Consider the following 19,619-nt stretch of genomic DNA (forward strand, 5'->3'; position numbering starts at 1 on the left):
ATCTTTGGAGATTTTGCGGCCGTGTCCACGATAGCCAAACCATGTAAATCTTTCTTTTGTTATTTTCTTATATCTTTTTTATTCTTCCAATGAAAACCAAAATGTAAACCTTTTAAAATTTTGTATCAGTAAATATAGGCTCCCAACAGCTGAAACACATAAATCCTTCGTATGATCATAATTCCACAGGAATCCAACAAATCATATGATCCAATGAGCCAAGTTCATAAATCCCTCACTTTATCAGCAGAAAATGTTTTATTGCCAACCTGTATTGGTTAATGAAATTTAAATTTAGTGTTGGTCTGGGACAAAAATTTGTAGATTACCAAAAGCATTTACAATATCCGTATAGCAGTAGCAGCAGTAGCAGCTCTCCAAAATATGTACACAAGTAATCATTTAAATCAGAAGTGACTCTTAAATGTCCAACCTTTCAATTTCATTATTATCCTCATTTTCTGAGGTAAACTCCCCTCGTGAGATGATATTCATGAAGGTCTTGGTGGCTTGGCCAACAGCACGGGAAGTCTTCTTTGCAGCCCCAGCAACTACAGGCTGCAGTGAGATGATAGGAAGGCTGGCTCTCTCTTGAATCATTGCTACATGAAATGAAACAGCTGCAAAAATCAGTCCAGGTAAAGATCTAAAAATGGACAATGGGAAAAGGTTAATGCTTACAGATAGTCTGCTGATGAGCAAGTGTACCAATTTGTCGAATCCCAGATTCTGCTGCTTGCACAGCTTGAGCTGATTTGTTGACCCCATCAGCTATCTCATGGCTGAGTGTCAATATAAACAATATTATTGAATAAAACATCAACAGATAAATGCTATTGGGTCCTTAAGAGATGTGCAATTATGTATGCTTTTCTCTCCAAATAAGAACCGTTACCTTACTCTAATCACAAAGGTTAGCAACGCATTAAGTTAATAGCGTGATTTTTTTTTGCCCTTTTTCAATTCCCCCCCTTTCTCATCCACACTCCTACTCCTCCTGTCCTATGAGATATGTGATAATCTTATGTTCAAAGGGCATCCTTTTAGCGGTTCAAGGAAAACCATCATTTCTTGCAAGACACAAGTTCTATCATAAAAGACAACAGTGTGAATTGCATTCCAAGAACTGATCCAAGGGGGGAAAATGGGGCCAAAAGGGAGAAATAGAGAGATAATACTTAAATAAATAGCAAGCAAAGTGAATGATAAGGATTTTATTGTCACCTCAAATCACTTAATTCCAATGTAAGATCACTGATTTCCATGCCTGAAAGCCTAATTGCGGCCATTGTACTAGGGAGTTCCTCCCGAGCTGTATCTGCTAACTTTGAAAGAGATTTTGCAGCTCTCCCCATTGCCTATCAAACAGTAAAAAAATATACAAACAGAACTCCACATTTGCAAAACAAAAACACATTCCTCATAATTCAATGCATGAGATGATTTACACAATATCTCTTCCAAAAATAGGGCTATCCAGAACAACTGCAACTCCTAAAAGGACTTATTGGGTTGAAAGAAATAAGAATGAGAACTTTAAATTGAATAAAAAAAAACAAATGTAAACAGAATGAAGAATTTGTATGCTTGCAGTAAAAATGGTGAACCTTCTCCCACTGCCAGAGAAGAGCGAATCACAGGTGTTAGGGCAAAACTAGACATAAATGGATGGAGACTAGGAAGCAGAAATGGTCAGTCAGATGATAAAAGCATAAAGCCCTCATAAGAGGACATATCTCCTTTGATAGAAAAAGAAACTGTGGTCAGCATTTCCATATTTAAGAATTAGGAGTGTTTGACTATGCTCTAAGCTTGTGTGTGTAGGTTCCCCAATTTAAAGATGTGTTTGCACCATAATTGAATTTTAATTTTTTGGGCCGAAATTAATTATGCGTTCTCAGCCTTTACTTTTCATGCACCAACTCCCTTTTAATTTCAACAATCAATTCCAAGTTTCTTCAAGTGATCTTTTTAATTTATAGGTCAATTTTATATTGCTTTCAAATCCAGTTTTCAATTCCAGCTCAGTTTTACAATTTCACTGCTCATAGTTCTGTTTACAATTTAATTCAACTCTGTTTTCAATTTCCAATCAAGCTCTCAGTACATATTTTCCTAGCAAACTTTAGCAATTTCATCTTCAATCATTCTTTTGCTCACAAATCTCTTTTATAGCCTACAGTTTTCTCAAATTTCCAAGTTGATATAGTAGAAATCTTGTGGAAGCGTATCCTAATGGAATCAAGGAATCTAAAGGAAAATTAAGTCATTTATTTCACGCTTCACAATCGTTCAAATTAGAAGTCAAACCAGTACATTCACATTACACAATTGGGACCTTAGTGTCCCTGACATGCCCGCAATCCTACACGCATATGAGTAAAAAGCTATACAACTTTTGACATGCTCAAATTGATCAAAGTCAATTTAGTGTGGAAACAAGATGATAAAAATTACTGGATGGGAAGAGACAGAATTGCTTAATCCCTACATGAATTGCCCGCGATCCTATACACATGTGAGAAAAAGGCTATACAACTTTTGTCACACTCCCGCTCAAATTGATCAAAGTCAATTTTGGATGGTGAGAGACAGAATTGCTTAATTCCGACACGAATTGCAGTGACAAAGATATCAAAAACTATGATCTAAACATAACATTGATAACGTTCTTTAATGCTACAGATCCCAAGTTTTCTCCTAGTCTGGCAGCAAGCAATATGAAAATTAATCATACTATAACAAAATTGATATAACCAAGAGATGGCAGCCATAATATATATATAAACAAATGGATTTTATAGAATTCTTATAGAGCCTTAATGTTGCCATTAGAAATGATATTACATTCAAGCCACAATAAAGCAAGCAATTAAAAAGAAAATTGGACTCAAATCTGAAAATTAATACTAAACTTTATGTTAAAAGATATGAGATTCTTCAATAGAGTTTGTAATTTCATATGACTTACATAGAGTGTTGGGATGGCAGCGATGACAAAGCTTGTAAAAGCTATAGAAGTCTGCACGCAGTCAAATTTACTAATGTTTATCAGCAATGAGCCAAGTTAATAAATCTCAGTGTCAACAAATTCACAAGCCATAGAGTAAAGACAAAGTCACTGATTTTTCTTCATTGATTTTTCTTCAAGAGAAATCCAAGTTTCTTATTTGTCCAACTGAAAAACACATAAAATGCCTGATATATGAGTATATTTTAATTGGAAAATTTCCAAGTTAGTTCATAATCTCATGATGTAATTCACAGCTTCTAGGCTCTAAGTTACAGTCAAGACTCCAGAACATTATAGCACGCAATCAATGAATGCCAAGAGAAACTACTGCTCAAAATAGCCAAGAACCTAATAATCTAAGACAATTGCTAGTTCATGAAAATCCATATCACCAGCATTAACATCAAATTTACTAGCGACCCAAATTAGCACATCTAAGAAGCAGCTTATTTCTGATGAAGACACGACCAATTAAAAGACTAAAAAAAAAAAAAAAAATCAAAAGCCAATAAGGCTCTAATCCGCAAACAACAAATTCCAAGAAATCATGCTCTAATAGAAAGAATTCAAAACTTCTCAGCTGTTAGTACCGTGCAAGCGATAAATGACAAGAGAAAGAAAGCTTGGTCACTCAAACTAAGCTTAGCAGATGGCGGAATATACGAGGGAACAATGGGATTTCCAACTTGCACACCCAAATTCTTCTCCAATTCATCTTCACCAAGACTTTGATTTGAAGTCCCAGTCAACTCGGCGTTGGAAAGAGACGATATTTCGTTGCTGGAATTGGATTGTTTAGTGGTATTTGAAAAGCAAATAGGAAGGAAACGGGAAGGTTTGGAAGACTGGTGGATTACAGAGAGTGACTGATTAGAGATAGAGAATGGATTTGAGGGTCTAGGAAAGGGAATTGGATTCCTTGGATTTAAGGAATTAAAAGCCCGAAAGGAATTGAGAGTTGTAAGACTGAGTTTCATGGTCGAAGCGAAAGGAAGGCTTAGAGCTGAAAGGCAAACGAGTTCTCGTCCAGGGGAAGCTACTCCTTTGCCTTGGTAACATAACAGAATAATAATAATAATAATAATAATAATAATAATAATAATAAGAGAAAATTAATACAATTTGGCTAAATGTAAGTTAATATCCACTTTTTTTTAATTTTTATTATATAATTCATTAATGATTATTTTAAATTTTTAAAAAATAATTAAAAAATAAAAATAAATTAATTAATATAAATATAAAAATTAACATAATAATAATAAAATATATATATATATATATATAATGTAAATCAGTTTTTCTATGAAAATTTTTTACTACAAATAAACTAAAAACAATACACTTAATTTCTTTCGATTTAATAATTATTTCATATTTTCACTAAATAATCATTTAATTCAAATTTATTAACGTTGTAAATTAAGAATCGAACCATGTTGATTTAAAATTGTAGGAATGAAAGTCACACTAGTAAAATTCAAAATCAATATTGAAATTATTTTTTACTTTTTTTATAATGAATTTATTTGAAATAAATTATTTAATAAAAAATTTAAAAAAAATTCTTACATAATTATATATGAATTTTATTTTTTTTTAAATAAATTATTTTTTAAAATTAAAATAATTAAATTTTTTCATTTTAAATGTTAAAATTAATAAAAAAAAATTAATTAAATTAATTTTTTATAAAATTATAATTTTCAAACAAGTAGATAAGAAGTTTAAGATGTAAGTCCAAGGCTTGATCAATATTTACATCGGACCCAAATCGAAATCGATTTGAGAGGAACTAATTTCGACCCCTCTCCCCTGAATTAGACTGGATTTGAGCAAGCAATTTGTTTCGATTAGAGTTTTCTTTTTTAAATATATTTTTAGTTTTTTAGTTTATTAGCTGTTGATATTTTAACTCTACTAAATATACTGACCTAATTAAAAACTATGAGCTAGTCTCCATCAACTCAGTGTTAATTTCAATTGTTAGTCACAATGGCTAATTGCAATTACAATATTAATAATAGACAATTAGCAATTAATTAAAATGTGATTAAAGGTCCAAACACTTAAAACTAGAAATACCAAATAGTAAAATTTTTATATTACACAATGCAGTCAAAGAAACCAAAGCAAACCACAGTTTTATAACGTCATCTTCTTCAAAATCCCTCCCCATTTCAAGCACACCTAGCTTCACTCTTAAATGACATTAAAAGAAGTACAACATTCACAGAGGGAGAGAGAGACAGTAGCATATGCTTGATGACATCTTCATGTTAAGAAACGATCGCAGCTTAAGAAGTTGTCCCATATCAATCTTAAGCTGTCTTTGAGCATGGTGGAGACTGAATCACTTTCTGCTCCTTGTTCCTGAAAATTGGAAAGAAATAAAGCTGTAAATAAAGAAAGGTCTTTATACCAAATGAAGAAAAGCGAGATTAACTACAGAGAGAGAGATGTAGCTGTTAACTCCTCAAGGTTCATTGAGAAAATAATAGCATAGGCAACAACATGACATAGACACGTAGAGAATCCTGAAAACCACTGAAGTACATTTCCATTCAATTCGTGAATTAACCGTGTTTTTCTACAGCAAGCAGAACATGGAATTTCCATTCTTTTATCCTTTAATGTATAAATTTCATATCAGCGGCAAGTTCAAGTTTATGTCAAAAAATTTTGTACTGATATTGGCATAATGATCTGTGTGAGACTGTGACTATAGTCTATGGATGCTTATTGTAGAGGAAAGTACAAGTCATGTTGAGACAATTTTCCAATGGAAAATATCTATTACAAACTCTGCCACCAAAGAAGGGGAAAACATATGAATATAGAGTGGTAAAAAAGATGATGTAGAAAGAATATAAAGGATACAGACATGCACACACATAAATTCAAGGAGGTAAAAAAAAGGTGCTTCAGCTAATATCACTGACTAGTTAGGATGTTAGCAGAAAAATTCAACCTTTATGAAGTCAGAGATAAGAATCAAATTATAATTAGATAAAACTATGGAAAAAGCCAAAACCAATAACACTTCGGACACTCTAAAATTATGGGCAATAAATATAAGACTACAAGGTTAGGTAAGCTTCAGAGAACTGTCAAAATGAATGAAAAGAACTCACCTGCAATTCTGAAACTATTCCTTTCAACTTCAGATAAATTTCCCTTGTAACTTCTCCATTTCCAGTCCTCAAATCAAATCGATCGGCATGTCTTACTTTGAGCCTGAGTGATTGACTTCTGAAGGCTTTAGTTACAGTATGCCAAGCCCCAATCACACTGTATCTATTTCCAAAAGATGTCTTCCCAAGAGGCCATCTCAACCCACCCTTCGCATCTGAATCCAAAACTGCAGAAGAAACTAGATCCCTTATGCTTTTCATCTCATCATCCTGCAACAATACATAAAATAAGTCCGATTTATGACAATAAAGGTTGTCCTGTATGAGAGAAGCACAATTAGGAATACGTTTTTAAACTTCTCATCCTACTTGCCAAATTTTTATCCAATGTTGCAATTTCAAGCCCATTTATAGCTAACTTCTCTCCCAGAAAATCATTGTTATTTCACAAAACATAACCCCCAAACAAGTTAATGAGTGTCTACCACCCAGATGGTGCAATAATATTGCCCTTTCAAGTGAGTGATGGAACATTAACTTACAGTAGGAGTACTTAAGATCCTCTTGGTGAATAGCATTAGCCTCAGGTCAAGATTCTTTTCAAGGCACAATACATCTGTGACCATCTGGCGCACTGGGTTTAGTTCAACCTACAAGGACAGTGCTTATATTTTAAGTTTTTAAGGTAAATGTAAACATATTTTGTAATAGCCATATAGGGACAAGACTCTTGTTGCGCTGCAGAAAAACCTGCCTTGTAGAGTAGAAGTTTTTTATCTGCCTTTACACTGCATTTGCATGAAACAGTCGAATCTGGTCGTGTATTATCAGACAACTACGTAGGCAACGAAAAAACAAGACATTCATTGGGGAAAAAAACCATTATCAAACTGAATCAGAATTATAATAAGAGTGGTGCAAAGAAGAGGCATGTAGTAAAGGAATACCTTTATATGGTAGATGTCCTTTTCCTCTTCAAAATCAACTCCAACTTTTGGGACAACTCCATCTATAATGTTTTCCATATATGAAGAAGGAATATTTGTGTAAATTGATCTTTTCAACTGTCTCAAAATGGTTTCATCAACCTGATTTCTTTCAACACTTCCTAGCCTTACTGAGGGGCTCCTGCATCACAAAAGCAAATATAATGAATATTGCTTATTCATCCGTTAGTATAACCGAGGATGAGACTCACTTTCATGGATAGATTCACTTCATTTTTACCTAGAAAATGTCATCTGAACTGTAATATTCAGGCAAGTCAATGAAATAAAGTAGATTAGCAATAAAGGGAAATCATATTGCTTACCCATGAAAAAGAATTTTACCAAATCTAGCAACCAATGTTGGCTTTACTTTTTCCAACCCTTGGGAGTCCATTTCATTCTTCAAATTCTTGAAAGAGGAGAGTAGATCTGGCTGTACATTTTCTGCTATTGTTACCCATGGACTTCTCACATAATTCTCTTTCAGCTCATTATTCTCTACAACATAAAAATTTTGAGGGGAAAATGAAAAAGGTGAGAGAGAGAGAGAGAGGGGGACTGTGTGCATGGGCATTAATCCCATTAAGTTGCCTGTTCATGATTCAAGCAACAAAACTAGAACATAAAAGATAACAATTCTAAAATGCATAGATTACCAACCTCCAGTCACAAGACTGTTCACGAAGGTAAGGGGTTTTTCCCCTAATCTGCGCTCAAAAGATTCCAAGGAAACTGGCTCAAGACGAATGTAAGAAGGAAACTGATCATTTTGACTCAAACCAACCACAAACCATCTAGATATGGCACGATCTGCATACACAATCTTTCCACTCATGTCTATCTTAGAATCCTGTGATCTCAAACCAACATTTCTCTTGAAGAGAGGAACAAACAACTCTGGAGTTGGTGATGGCCTTCCTTTGTCCTTTGAATGCCGCTTATGTGGAGGAATGTAAGCCATTGAATTCACGGTAATCCTCTGTGAGCAGAATGCCTAAGAAGAGTAATTATTGCTAAAGGAATTCAGCAAGAGAGAATAAAAAATAAATTAAAAATCAAACTTGTAAACACCAGCCTCCACTGAGAGCTTTAAACAACATATAATTTGACATTGATTGTAAAGGATAGGAACAAAAGAATACCGATGAATGATCTTTTCTTTTCTTTTATATAACATGCAATAATCACCTCAAGATTACTGAAAATTAGTTCACGTTTATCGACTTCTATTTCCTATTCACAAATTTCTTTATCCTTTTCATTAACTTCAAAAACTGAATTTTCTTTTACGGCGAAAGAAAATGCAATCCACAGGAATTGCAAAACAAAAATCACTTTCTGTTCGTTAGCGAGAATATGTAATAAAAGAAATTCAGCTAATTCGACAACCCAATATATAGGAAAACAAAAATCACTTTCTTGCTGTGAATAAACACTCCGATTCCAAGAAAATGAAAAACCCAGATAAAAGCATGTCATCTTGTTCCATACTAGCTTGCTTTTCTACAATTGTAACCAATAACCCAGAAATTATAAAGCTTAAATTAGTGAAAGAAAAGCATCATTACCTGAGAATTCAAAATCAGTGTTGGTTATCGGTGGCTTGTCTCTGCACTCTGCACATATAGAAACAGACCAAAGAGGGAGCACATATATATACAAGAAAATCGCAGAACGCCTAAATAAGCTACTTCAATAAGAAGGGGATTCGGTTTCTGCTTCATCAACTTCTTGAAGAATGTTTTGCTAAGAATCTGCACGCGCTCATTTTATGCGACGGGTTGAATATTAAAATTATTTTATAAAAAGGATTGTGAATATTTTTATTAGAATCCCGAGTTTAAGCTTTAATTAAAATTAATATAAACTCATAATTTTTAATATAATTGAACTTCATCCGCATATCCTTACACTGTATTTATTCAATTCAATTTCACAAATTAAAATAACTAACCTTTAATAAAGCAGCTTAGCGGGCAAGCTGCAAGCAGCCCTCCCATTACGTTCCATCTTACAAATTTCTGATTTAATTTTTTTTATGAGTAATTTACTATAGTAGTAGGTTTTTTAAACGGGCATTACACGTTTTATGCTTATTATATAAACTCATAATTTAATATTTGTATATATTATTTTTTATTAAATTTTATATGACAATATTGTTATAATATATTATTATTATTATTATATAATAATTTTTTATTTTCGTAATATATATGTTATATTTGTATTTATTATTTCTAAATTAAGTTAATGAAAATAAAAGTACATCAATGAAAATAAAAAATTTTAGAGGTAAAATTTATAATATATTTTTATAATTATAAGGGTTTTATAAATATATAAATTTAACTATTTGTTATTTAATATAACACCCTAAATTTTTAAATAATCTTTTTATATTGATACTGATGAATTTATTAATATAATTGTTTAGGTTATTAGAATCAGTCTTATTCTTTCGCTAAGCTATCGCAGTGATATCTGATGGATCTGTGAGTAAATATTGATTTTATTTATGATTTCAATATTATTATATATTTAAGGCATGCCTATAAATCACTTATAAGTATATGTATATAGTTATTAATAGGCAAACTTTGCATTGCATTATTATTTGATGAAATTGATATGGGTCGACATGTCGTCTTAGGGTAATTTGGAGCTACGTGCATGTGTCGGCGTGCGTGAGGTGTGATACTTGATATGGGTAGGACGGACAGATCGACTGTAGCTAGCCTCGGTTGGAGTCCGGTTCTTTTTGTGATAAGTCGAGATGAGTACGGTTTTGAGTTAATCTCGCTGACCCCCACATTTAGATTATTAAGAGAAAGTCTAACTCGATTTGATCTCACCAGCAGAGGTTGGAATTATAAGAGCTATGTAGATGATCAACTCCCATATATATATATATTTGATTGATATGACATACGGGTGTGTGAGTGCTCCAAAATATTATTTGTATGAATATTGTTTGAAATTTGTTGAATGTGTTGGTATATATTGCATTTCATCCTTAATGATGCATTAGTCCTAAATAGTTATAGAAATTATATTTAAAATCAATATCTTACTCTATGAGTCGAACGATAATTCCTGTTTAACTATTTTTTCTCAAGTAATAAGAGAGTTCTTTGAGTTTAACCTGCTTTCTTACTCGCTGGTTTACCAAAAGTAGATTTATTACATTCTTATTTCCTTGTTTATATTCTAGATACTCTGCACATACCATTAGTGTATTAAACTTTATGGGACTGTGATAACTTATTCCGTTGGATATTGTAAAGGTTATTATATGGTTGTGCTTGGATGAGAGTGCTGAACTCCCATTGGATTATATGTATTTCTTTGAGGATTGTGAAGGTGAGCTAAGCTCCCCAAATTGAGATATTGTGATTACAGTGCGGGTGAGCTATTGCTCCTGTTGGGTAGCCCAATTTATGGCCAAACATTGTCTATTTATTTTCTTGAAATTAGACTATAATTATGGGCTTTGTAGTTGGGTTATAAATAGTTAGGCTTACTACAGGTTTTAGGAGCCTTATGCTAACCCAAATTCTAGTGCTGATCCGGCCCAGAATCTGAGTCGTGACATTGTTAGTTCGGAAGCGTTGAATCTATCAAAACTAATTAATTTTTACCATTTTATAATTTTATAAAATATATATAATTAATTTAAAAAAATCTAAATTTTTTTCAACACTATTTAAGAGTTTATATACATAATAGTAAAACAAATTCAATTTGGTATAATTTTATATAACATATTTTTTTAAATTTCTAGTTATTTTCAATTTGATTTTCTAATTTTGTTTGACAAAATTAATTTTGCACACCTATATCAATAAGTATTAATATTATTAATTTTTATTTTATATATAATATTTTACATAATTTTATATTTTTTATAATATAGAGAAAAACTTTAAAAATAAGATTGAAAAATATATTAATACTAATAAATTATTTATAAATAATAAATTAATAGCTAAAATGTTCTTTTTGGATAAAAAATAAAATATCGATGCCAATAGAATAAAAAAACACAGATGTTAATATATTATTATTATCATTAATTGAAATGATTACAGTAAAAAATATATAGACAAATATTCAGTTTACAATAAAATATTTTGTCAAATTAATAACTCTATTGGTCACTTTGAAGATATCTGTCTGATTCCTCAAAACAGTCTCCAGATCATTATCTCTAAGTCTAAGTACTACTATTCATCATTGTTTTCTCTCATCAAGCATATTTAAACCATTACGTTGATCTCTAAGCAACTAACTACTTGTTAATCTCACTTTTCAGTCAAACAGGACAGTTTAGGACACCATTGTACACTCCCTAACAGCTACTCTCTTTGGTTGTAGTCCTCACCTTTTTTTTTTTCCTCATACTGTCAACAGGCTAAAGGAATCTTACCCCATTACTACCCACTTAGTGCCTGTTTGGTAGGTCCAAAACTATTTTTCTGAATAAAAGCACACATGTTAGATGCTGTTAAAAAAACAATTTGAAAAAAAACTGTTTTGTTATTTTTTAAATTATTTTTTAATACTCTCTAATTAGTATATCTAAAAAAGTGATTTTCTCAATAACAGTTCCAACAAAAGTACCAAACAGGTCCTTAAACTTAAGAACAGAAAGCAAACAGAGTTTGATCCAATCCTTTAACTCCAAGCTCCACATTCTGTCCCCTTACACTACCCTAGTCACAACTTTTTTTCTGAATCCTGTACTTTTGGGTTCTATATGTTGACAATTGTCTTCACTAATGTGGTCATGTGTTGGGCTCTTTAGTCTTGCTTTTTTGTCCATCACCCCTTCATCTAACTCAGAATAAAAGTTTAACTACTCTATCCTTAGCTCTGCACTTCTTCTTGACCTGCTAGCTATGTTGGATAATGGTACCCTTTAGTGTTTTTGCCAAGTTATTTCTTCGTTTATTTGACTTAGAATTTGTATTCTAACCACTTTGGCTATCATTTTCATTAACATTTGGGCTATCTCTCCTATTGCATTTGAACCAACTGTCCTAACTTTCATTTTTAATACTTTCTCTATCTATTAGTATTCTGCAATCTGTCTTTATTAACTTACTGCCTCTATCCTTTTCTTTGCTTAGAGTATACTCTTGTCTTAGGCCGTTTGAAGTTGAGAAGAAACACAGGAAACAACAACCATGCATTCACTGCATGTTTTATGTTCCTGTTTGTTAGACTTCAGATTAACCTCTACCATTTCAATGAGAGGATTTGCATGAATTTTCTTTTCCCATTTCCACTCAATTAGCTAAAACTTAAGATATTGGGTACCCAGACCCGTCATTAATTCAAAAGCTTTACATAGTCTTATCACTTATGATTTCTATAGTGGAACTTATACTTTCTCTATAATACTTGAGCCAACAACTTTCTATTGCACCCTAGTCCTACATAGGAAGTCATTTCATAGGTCAATATTCAAATTATGATTTCTAATTTTTTTAATACGTATTTACTATTTACGAAGTTAGAATAACATTATAGTATTAAAAAATTAAAAAAAAATTATATTTTTTTATATGTACAGATATTAACCTTTTTAAACTTCTAATAATGTATCATTTTAAAATAAAAAAGTATTATAAATTATAATAATCATATTAATTATATTAATTTTATTATTAAATTAAAATTTAACATAATTTATTAATTATTAGTTTTTTAAATTATTTAAATATTTTTTCTCATATATATAATTTATTTTTTTTATGTTTTATACGTAATTATATGTATTATTTAAAAATTTTAAATTCATATAATTTTAATATATATTACATATTAATTAAATATTTTTTTATAAATTAGTGAATATGATTTTTTTTGCGTTGTTGCACGCGCGCGTACACACACAAACACAAATATATATATATATATATATATATATATATATATATATATATATATATATATATATATATATATATATACATACTTAACAATTAGTAGTATTTACATAAGATTTATAAATTTAATTTTAATTAGAACTAATTTATATATTAATGTAATAATTAAGAATTTTAGAAATATATCTATAATTAAGAAAAATATAAATTTATTTTATATGAAATATTTTTTAATGAATTTGTAAGAAATTAAATTAAAAAAATTTAAAAAATATTAATAAAAAATTCACATATTTAGCTGATAAAAATTAATTTTTTTCTTATTTTTCTACTCAAATTCAAGTATAATTGTATTAAAATAATTTTATATAAATAATTATAAGATAGATATAAAATTTATTAAAATTTATTAAAATTCATTAAAAAAGTGATTCATATAAATAAAATATTTTTCTATTTTTGTGAATAATGTAAATCATAAAATTATTTTGATAAAATTTTATTTAAAATTAAATTAAAATAATAATATAATTAGGTAGACTTTAAAATTTAATACCTGATATATTTTTATTTAACAATTTAATTTTCAAAATTTAATTTTATTAACAAACTAGTCACCTCGGTGTAGTCTAAATTACACTGTTTGTCTATTTTGATAATATATATATATATATATATATATATATATATATATATATATATATATATATATATATATATATATATATATGGACTATCTATGGGAAAGCCATAAGTAAAGTCCAAAATCTAAGTTACAATGAAAGCCCAATAGAGAGAGTACACTCTAAAGTGTAGAGCCGACTCTTAGCTTGAAGGGCCCAGAAGTGAACATTGTCGGTGGTCCACGCCCAAGTTGCTAGAGAATAAAACTTATCATAATGGATGTTTTTCCACTAAAAATCATGCTTTTGAACATACTCCCAAGGCCAAGAGTAATTTTGACTAAAGTTCACATGTCCTTAGTATTTTAATTCTTCTGCCATTGAGCTAGTAGATTAATTATCAAATGCTATCTAATGTAGTAATAAAGAATTGCATTAAAGAATTTATATTTGATTGGGTTGAAATTGATACACTTATTAATTAGTTCCCCAATTTCAAGGTGGCAACATGATCACGTGAACAAATCTTCTCCATCCTCATATTTATAAAAAAAATCTACCCTTTTCTGTCTGGTTCGGCTTGGCAAGACAACAGAGACAAGTCCACAGCACCCCTTGACTTCCCTTGGCGTTGCTTCTCTACTGATCAAAGTCCCAATTTGTTTTCTTCCTTCCCTGTTAGTTTATTACGAGCCGCGGAGTCGGAGATGGCAACGGGCTGTTGAGGGATTTTGCACACACCCCCCAAAGTCTAAAGAGGTTAATTTTGTATTCTAGGTCAAATTTGCATCGGCACATATCACTCTACGAGGCAAATTACCCACTTCAGTTCTGAATATCCAAATGGGAACCCATTTTTAGACCCTTTTCTTGTTTATTCTTTGTGCGCCTTTAAGTCTTTTTGTTTTCTCTGGATTTCTTTAAAGAATATGTTGATTATGACCTCATCCTTAGAAAATGTTTGTTTATGTTATTACTTCTACTACTTTGATATGATATGGGTCTTTTCTTCTATTTTCTTTCCAATCAATAGAATTTAGTATTCCATTTCATAATCTATTATTATGAACCCTGAATTAAAATTAAATTTAGGCTGATTCAGATCAAATTCGATATTAAATTAAGTCAATTATTTCAATTTCTATTATTTTTTCTTAATTTTTTTTAATTTATATTAAATTCTTTTAACTTTTTTACCTTAAAATCGAGGTTGAATTAAAGCAGGACTAAGATTATATCGAATTTAAATTATTTCAACTAAAAATTAGTCTAAATTGTAAGACCAACTAAATCAATAGTTTTAACTTGTTGATGAGTCTAGAAACAAGTCTAAGAAAGAGAATATTTAAATCCAATATTTTAGATCTTGTTTGATTGGAGCAAATGGATTATGAAACTTTAAATTTTCAAAAAGTATATAAATATATAAAAATTTAACTTACAATATATATGCATAGTATGCATTTACTGATACTACTTTAATCTGGAAATATAATTTAATGCTTTATAAACATCAACTTTCCTGTAAGTATATAAATTAAACCCCAACACCATTATTCCTGCTCATCACAAACGTCTCTATTAAGGGTTCATTATGATTTCAACTTTCAAGTTCAAAGTCTTTGCCATTTTTTTTTTTCTTGCTTATGACACTCACAATTTACAATCAAATTCTGTTTCCAGTTGGATGCAAAAATCAAATTCCACACAATTTTTCTACATTTTTTAATTTTCAAAACATAAAAAAAAAATTATTCAATTGATTCTTTAATATTATTAAATTAAAGTTTATTAATAATAATTAATAAATTTTTATATAATAAAAATATTTAGAATTACGAAATTATAAAATTAAATTTTAATCAAATTAACTCGGTTAAAAGTACTTGTGCCTTTTCTGACTAACGTAATGGGAGGTTGGAATTATTAAATGAATCAGTGAAGACAGAGAACAGTAGCCATTTGTCTAAAATTCTAAATCCCAGTTGGGTACGGCAGAGCCATTGTTAAGCAATTTCGAGCTTTTTCTTTATTGTTTATTACTTTTTCAGTGGCTTTCACTTTCACTTTTTGTAACAGTTAAAACTCCCATTTCTAGGTAAAAAACCCAGAAATCATGGGACCCTATCTTGAATTTAGCCCAAGAAAGCTAAAAAAAAAAAAAAAAAGGCAAATTACAAATTAATTCTCAAATTTATTAAAAATCACATGGCCGTCTTATTATTATTTATTCATCTAATTTTACTTTTCAATAAAATGATTTATCTGTACAAAATTAAAATAACTTTAATTTTATTTTGAAAATTTAAAATAACTAAGTTTCTCACATTTTCTGTCAACAACAATGATATTCCATTAAAATAAAAATATAAAAATTAATATATAATTTTAGACTAACTTATAATTTACTAAAATATAATGACTTCTCCATAGCTCATGCTATACGTGGGAAATGGGATTAGGGAATTCAACAGAGGACTCTATTTTATAATCTGCAAAAGTTGACAAACTCTACCAGCCTCCTAGAAACAAAACCAAACCCATCTTTCTCTCTACTTTTTGGTACTGTACTACCACTGTGTGCTATAAAGAACTGAAATGTATCTTTCTTTCTAGATTCTCTCTGCAAACCCTGAGCTCTTATATCCCTCCCTATCATGTGAAGGTGTTTTTGAGAATCCCCAAATCTTCTTTTTAAACCCCCTTTGCTGTCTTCCTTTTCAGATAAGAACCTCTTCAATCTCTTTTTTCTTGTTGCCTTTATAATCACTTTTTTTTTGTTCTTTTATTTTTTTTGTGCTCTTCTTGGCTTGCCAAAATCTGCCTCACAACATGGATGTAAGCTTTCTTTTCCCTTTACAAGGCTTCTTTTATCATTTGCTTAGTTTTTCAATCGAATTTCAGGAAACAATTCTTGGCTCTTCTTCAACGGCAGTAACTCTTGAAGAAGCCTTTTTTTTTTTAATGGAAATTTTGTTGTCTTTCTGTGTGAGCTAAAAATGAATGTTTGTGGTTTAAGGGTGGACAAATTCCAGCATTTGGAGACTGGGAGCACGCAAATGAGTTGCCAATAACTCAATATTTCGAAAGTGCAAGACAAGCAGGCTTGATTCGATACAGTTCTTCTGGAGAATGCGATCAGTACATGCGTGGTGATTTGTATGCTACTGATTTCAAGAAACCTTCTCGTGATCTTGGTCCTCCAAGAAAGGTACGTTGCTGCTCACCATTAGAATTAGATCTATGTTTGATGCTTTCACATTGAGAGGTGATAATTTCATGTGGGTATTGACAAATTTGATGAGGTTGAAAAATGAATACCATAATGATGTTATTAATGATGATTTGGAGTGGAATTCATGGTGGGTTAATCGTGTAACAGACAAGGGTGAAAGAGAGGCGAGTCCCACTCCCACATGTCAAGGAGCAGAAGAAACAAGTCAAAGTTAGTGACGTGACTGAACCGCCAAGAAAACAACAGTGCCAGAAACCCATATCTGTTTACAGTGTGTCAGAAAAGAACAATGGTGTCTCGGTTCACCCACGTCCTAAATTGCCTGTTAGACCTCCTAAACCTGTTGATGAAGACCTCTACAAAATCTCTCCTGAGCTTCTCCGATCTTCCAAGCGGGTCAGTTTCTCTCCCCCATTCCCCTTCCATTTACGCATTATTTAATTTCTTCTGGTGAGTTGTTTCATTGGAGCTCTTAAAAGGTAAGAATAAAATAAAGTGAAGAAAAGAAGATATGGAAGTTCGGTAATATATGGATTAAGTTTTCCAGTGGGTGAGTGAGTCCACAGATTTCAAAATTGAGGTTGAAATGTTAGGTAGGCAGCACTTAGTGGATGCGTTTCAACCAAGGAAATTGAGTCACCTCATCACTGTGTTTATAAATTATAAGGTCTTAATTGCGCACTACCAAATTTCAAATCAATTTTCTAATGATGAGCTGGTTGAGTGATTATCATTGAGTTTCTGGGGTGGAAATATTTCAACTTTGAGTATGAAGATGTCAAGTGTACCATTCGTGAGAGAGAGAAAAAAAAAAAAGTGGAAATGTCACTTGAAATTTTGTAGGTAATCATAGGAATCCACAAGGCTAGTTTGGATTTGCGCCAATAGTTCGAGGTTTTTTTCGCGATATTGGAATTGAATGTTGGTAAAATTTTTGATGCAGAAGAAGAAGGTGGCAGGGTTCTTTTCATGCCTTGTGCCTTCCTGTGCTTCATAAATTTTGCAGCAATCCAAGATGAGATCACTGCTTTATGTGAAAAAAGTAAAAGAAGAAGAAGAAGAAGAAAGTGGAAAAGAGATGTATGAACATATTTGTTCACATTATAGTTAATTAGACCAAACCATGAATGAGAATAGATGTGCTTATGCTGTGTTATTTGATTTCTCGTGGCACAAAATTCATATCTCTTTTCAATTATTGTGTGAAACCTACAAATTGATTTCGAATCCCACGAAGATAATAATTTGCATGGATGAATCATGAATCTTTGTGGCTTTCCCAAAAAATTTACATAGATTCAAAGTTCAACTCCCTAGATTGATACACATTTTAATATTAAATTGTCTATAGATACATAAAGTTATAATAATTTTATTTCTATTGAATTGAATAGACATTAAAAGATAAGACATATAGAAGAGGGCCTCAGGGATCCTTTCAATTTTCAAACATGAACCGTGTCTGTTCTTTGGGTCCAATACTAATCATTCTTAAAGTCATGGGCCTGAAGCAGACAGACCAAGGACCAAATAATCTAAGGTAAAACCTTTTTTCTTTTTCTTATTTTTTTTTTTTAATTAGGAGACAAATGTTCAAATATTAAATTATTAATAAAATGCATATTTATATTAAATTATTAGTGAAATATTTTTTTTTTAATTGAAAAAGATGAGAGTTCTTTGATTTTGGTAGTCTTTTAGGTCAATGTTTGAGCTGGTGGTTGATGTTCTTGATTTAAATCAATCCCATAGAATTTAAAATGAGTTTCAAAGTGTTTCGAGTGCAAACAACGTGTAGTCAATCAATCCACATACCAGGAGGAGATCTACCTGTTGATACGGATTCGAACCAAAATTAGATATATCAACATCAAAAGCCTACCACCATGCAACCACATTAGTGAAATAGCATTGCTGCTTAAATGATGTATTTTCAACATCAATCGGTATACCAAAATGAGACCACCATGCAACCACATTAGTGAAATAGCATTGCTGCTTAAATGATGTATTTTCAACATCAATCGGTATACCAAAATGAGGTATTGAATTGGATTTTGACTCTTTATGCATAACTCAACCTTTTTATTGGGTTTAGCTATCAGTATCAGGTGATGGAAACCTAAGTCAATTTAGCTTTTACAGAGGCAATTGATTTGCGTTTAAGCAGGAAATGATATTCAAGTAAAGTCGTCTCAACAATGACAATAACAAAATTTAAACTCTTGATTTTACAGATAAAATTCTTTATTAATTTGCCTGCGGATACAATTTTTTTCATTGATTAATAACCCTGTTCGTGTTTGTCTAAACCCCTTTGATAATCTTGATCCAATATTGTGCTATTGCTTGCCAATCTAAAAAAGAATTGTTCTTCCCCAACTCTGCTTTGGACCACTTAACTGAAAGTTAAAACAGTATTATTTACATGACTAGTAGAGTCCAATTGTCCCCCAACAAATCCATTAAAATTGAGAGTGATATCACTTGGTATCTACCAGTAGTCCTCTATAAAGTCACAACAAAATTTAGATTCCTACCTTTAAAATCTAGCTTCCATTGCAATTGCCAAATCTGCATGCGACTCATCGTGGATCAAGTACAATAATGGAGGTTTTCCATGTCTTTAGAACATTGTGGTTGCTATTTTCTTATCATATTACATGTATTTAGAGCTATCATATACATATAAACCAATCAATTCCACTCTGTAGATGATGTAGAAACCATA

At 31.0% G+C, this 19,619-nt stretch overlaps 3 protein-coding genes across 4 annotated transcripts; 1 reads left to right on the forward strand and 2 right to left on the reverse strand.

The window, feature by feature from the left end:
* Window positions 1-306: 306 nt before the first annotated feature.
* Window positions 307-4,087, reverse strand: LOC131178746 (uncharacterized). Its single transcript, XM_058144418.1, has 5 exons — window positions 3,604-4,087; window positions 2,972-3,022; window positions 1,225-1,358; window positions 682-782; window positions 307-602 (listed from the first exon to the last, which is right to left on the reverse strand). Exons 1-5 carry the CDS (start codon window positions 3,988-3,990, stop codon window positions 421-423), a joined length of 855 nt encoding a protein of 284 aa, XP_058000401.1. The 5' UTR covers window positions 3,991-4,087; the 3' UTR covers window positions 307-420.
* A 943-nt stretch (window positions 4,088-5,030) lies between these two features.
* Window positions 5,031-9,155, reverse strand: LOC110647971 (uncharacterized). Of its 2 annotated transcripts, none has more exons than XM_021802035.2 (8): window positions 8,705-9,155; window positions 7,797-8,130; window positions 7,460-7,634; window positions 7,095-7,275; window positions 6,902-6,982; window positions 6,690-6,797; window positions 6,148-6,417; window positions 5,031-5,386 (listed from the first exon to the last, which is right to left on the reverse strand). In XM_021802035.2, exons 2-8 carry the CDS (start codon window positions 8,095-8,097, stop codon window positions 5,288-5,290), a joined length of 1,215 nt encoding a protein of 404 aa, XP_021657727.2. In that variant the 5' UTR covers window positions 8,098-8,130; window positions 8,705-9,155; the 3' UTR covers window positions 5,031-5,287. The 2 variants fall into 2 exon arrangements, with proteins under 2 accessions (XP_021657727.2, XP_021657728.2); XM_021802036.2 differs by having other exon boundaries at window positions 7,797-8,115; window positions 8,705-9,052.
* A 7,001-nt stretch (window positions 9,156-16,156) lies between these two features.
* LOC131178747 (uncharacterized) lies at window positions 16,157-18,044 on the forward strand. Its single transcript, XM_058144419.1, has 4 exons — window positions 16,157-16,491; window positions 16,673-16,864; window positions 17,036-17,284; window positions 17,832-18,044. The coding sequence occupies exons 1-4, from the start codon at window positions 16,486-16,488 to the stop codon at window positions 17,883-17,885; spliced, it is 501 nt and encodes a 166-aa protein (XP_058000402.1). The 5' UTR covers window positions 16,157-16,485; the 3' UTR covers window positions 17,886-18,044.
* Window positions 18,045-19,619: the final 1,575 nt, after the last annotated feature.

Source organism: Hevea brasiliensis, chromosome 3 (genome assembly GCF_030052815.1).
Source record: "Hevea brasiliensis isolate MT/VB/25A 57/8 chromosome 3, ASM3005281v1, whole genome shotgun sequence".
Taxonomy (NCBI): domain Eukaryota; kingdom Viridiplantae; phylum Streptophyta; class Magnoliopsida; order Malpighiales; family Euphorbiaceae; genus Hevea; species Hevea brasiliensis.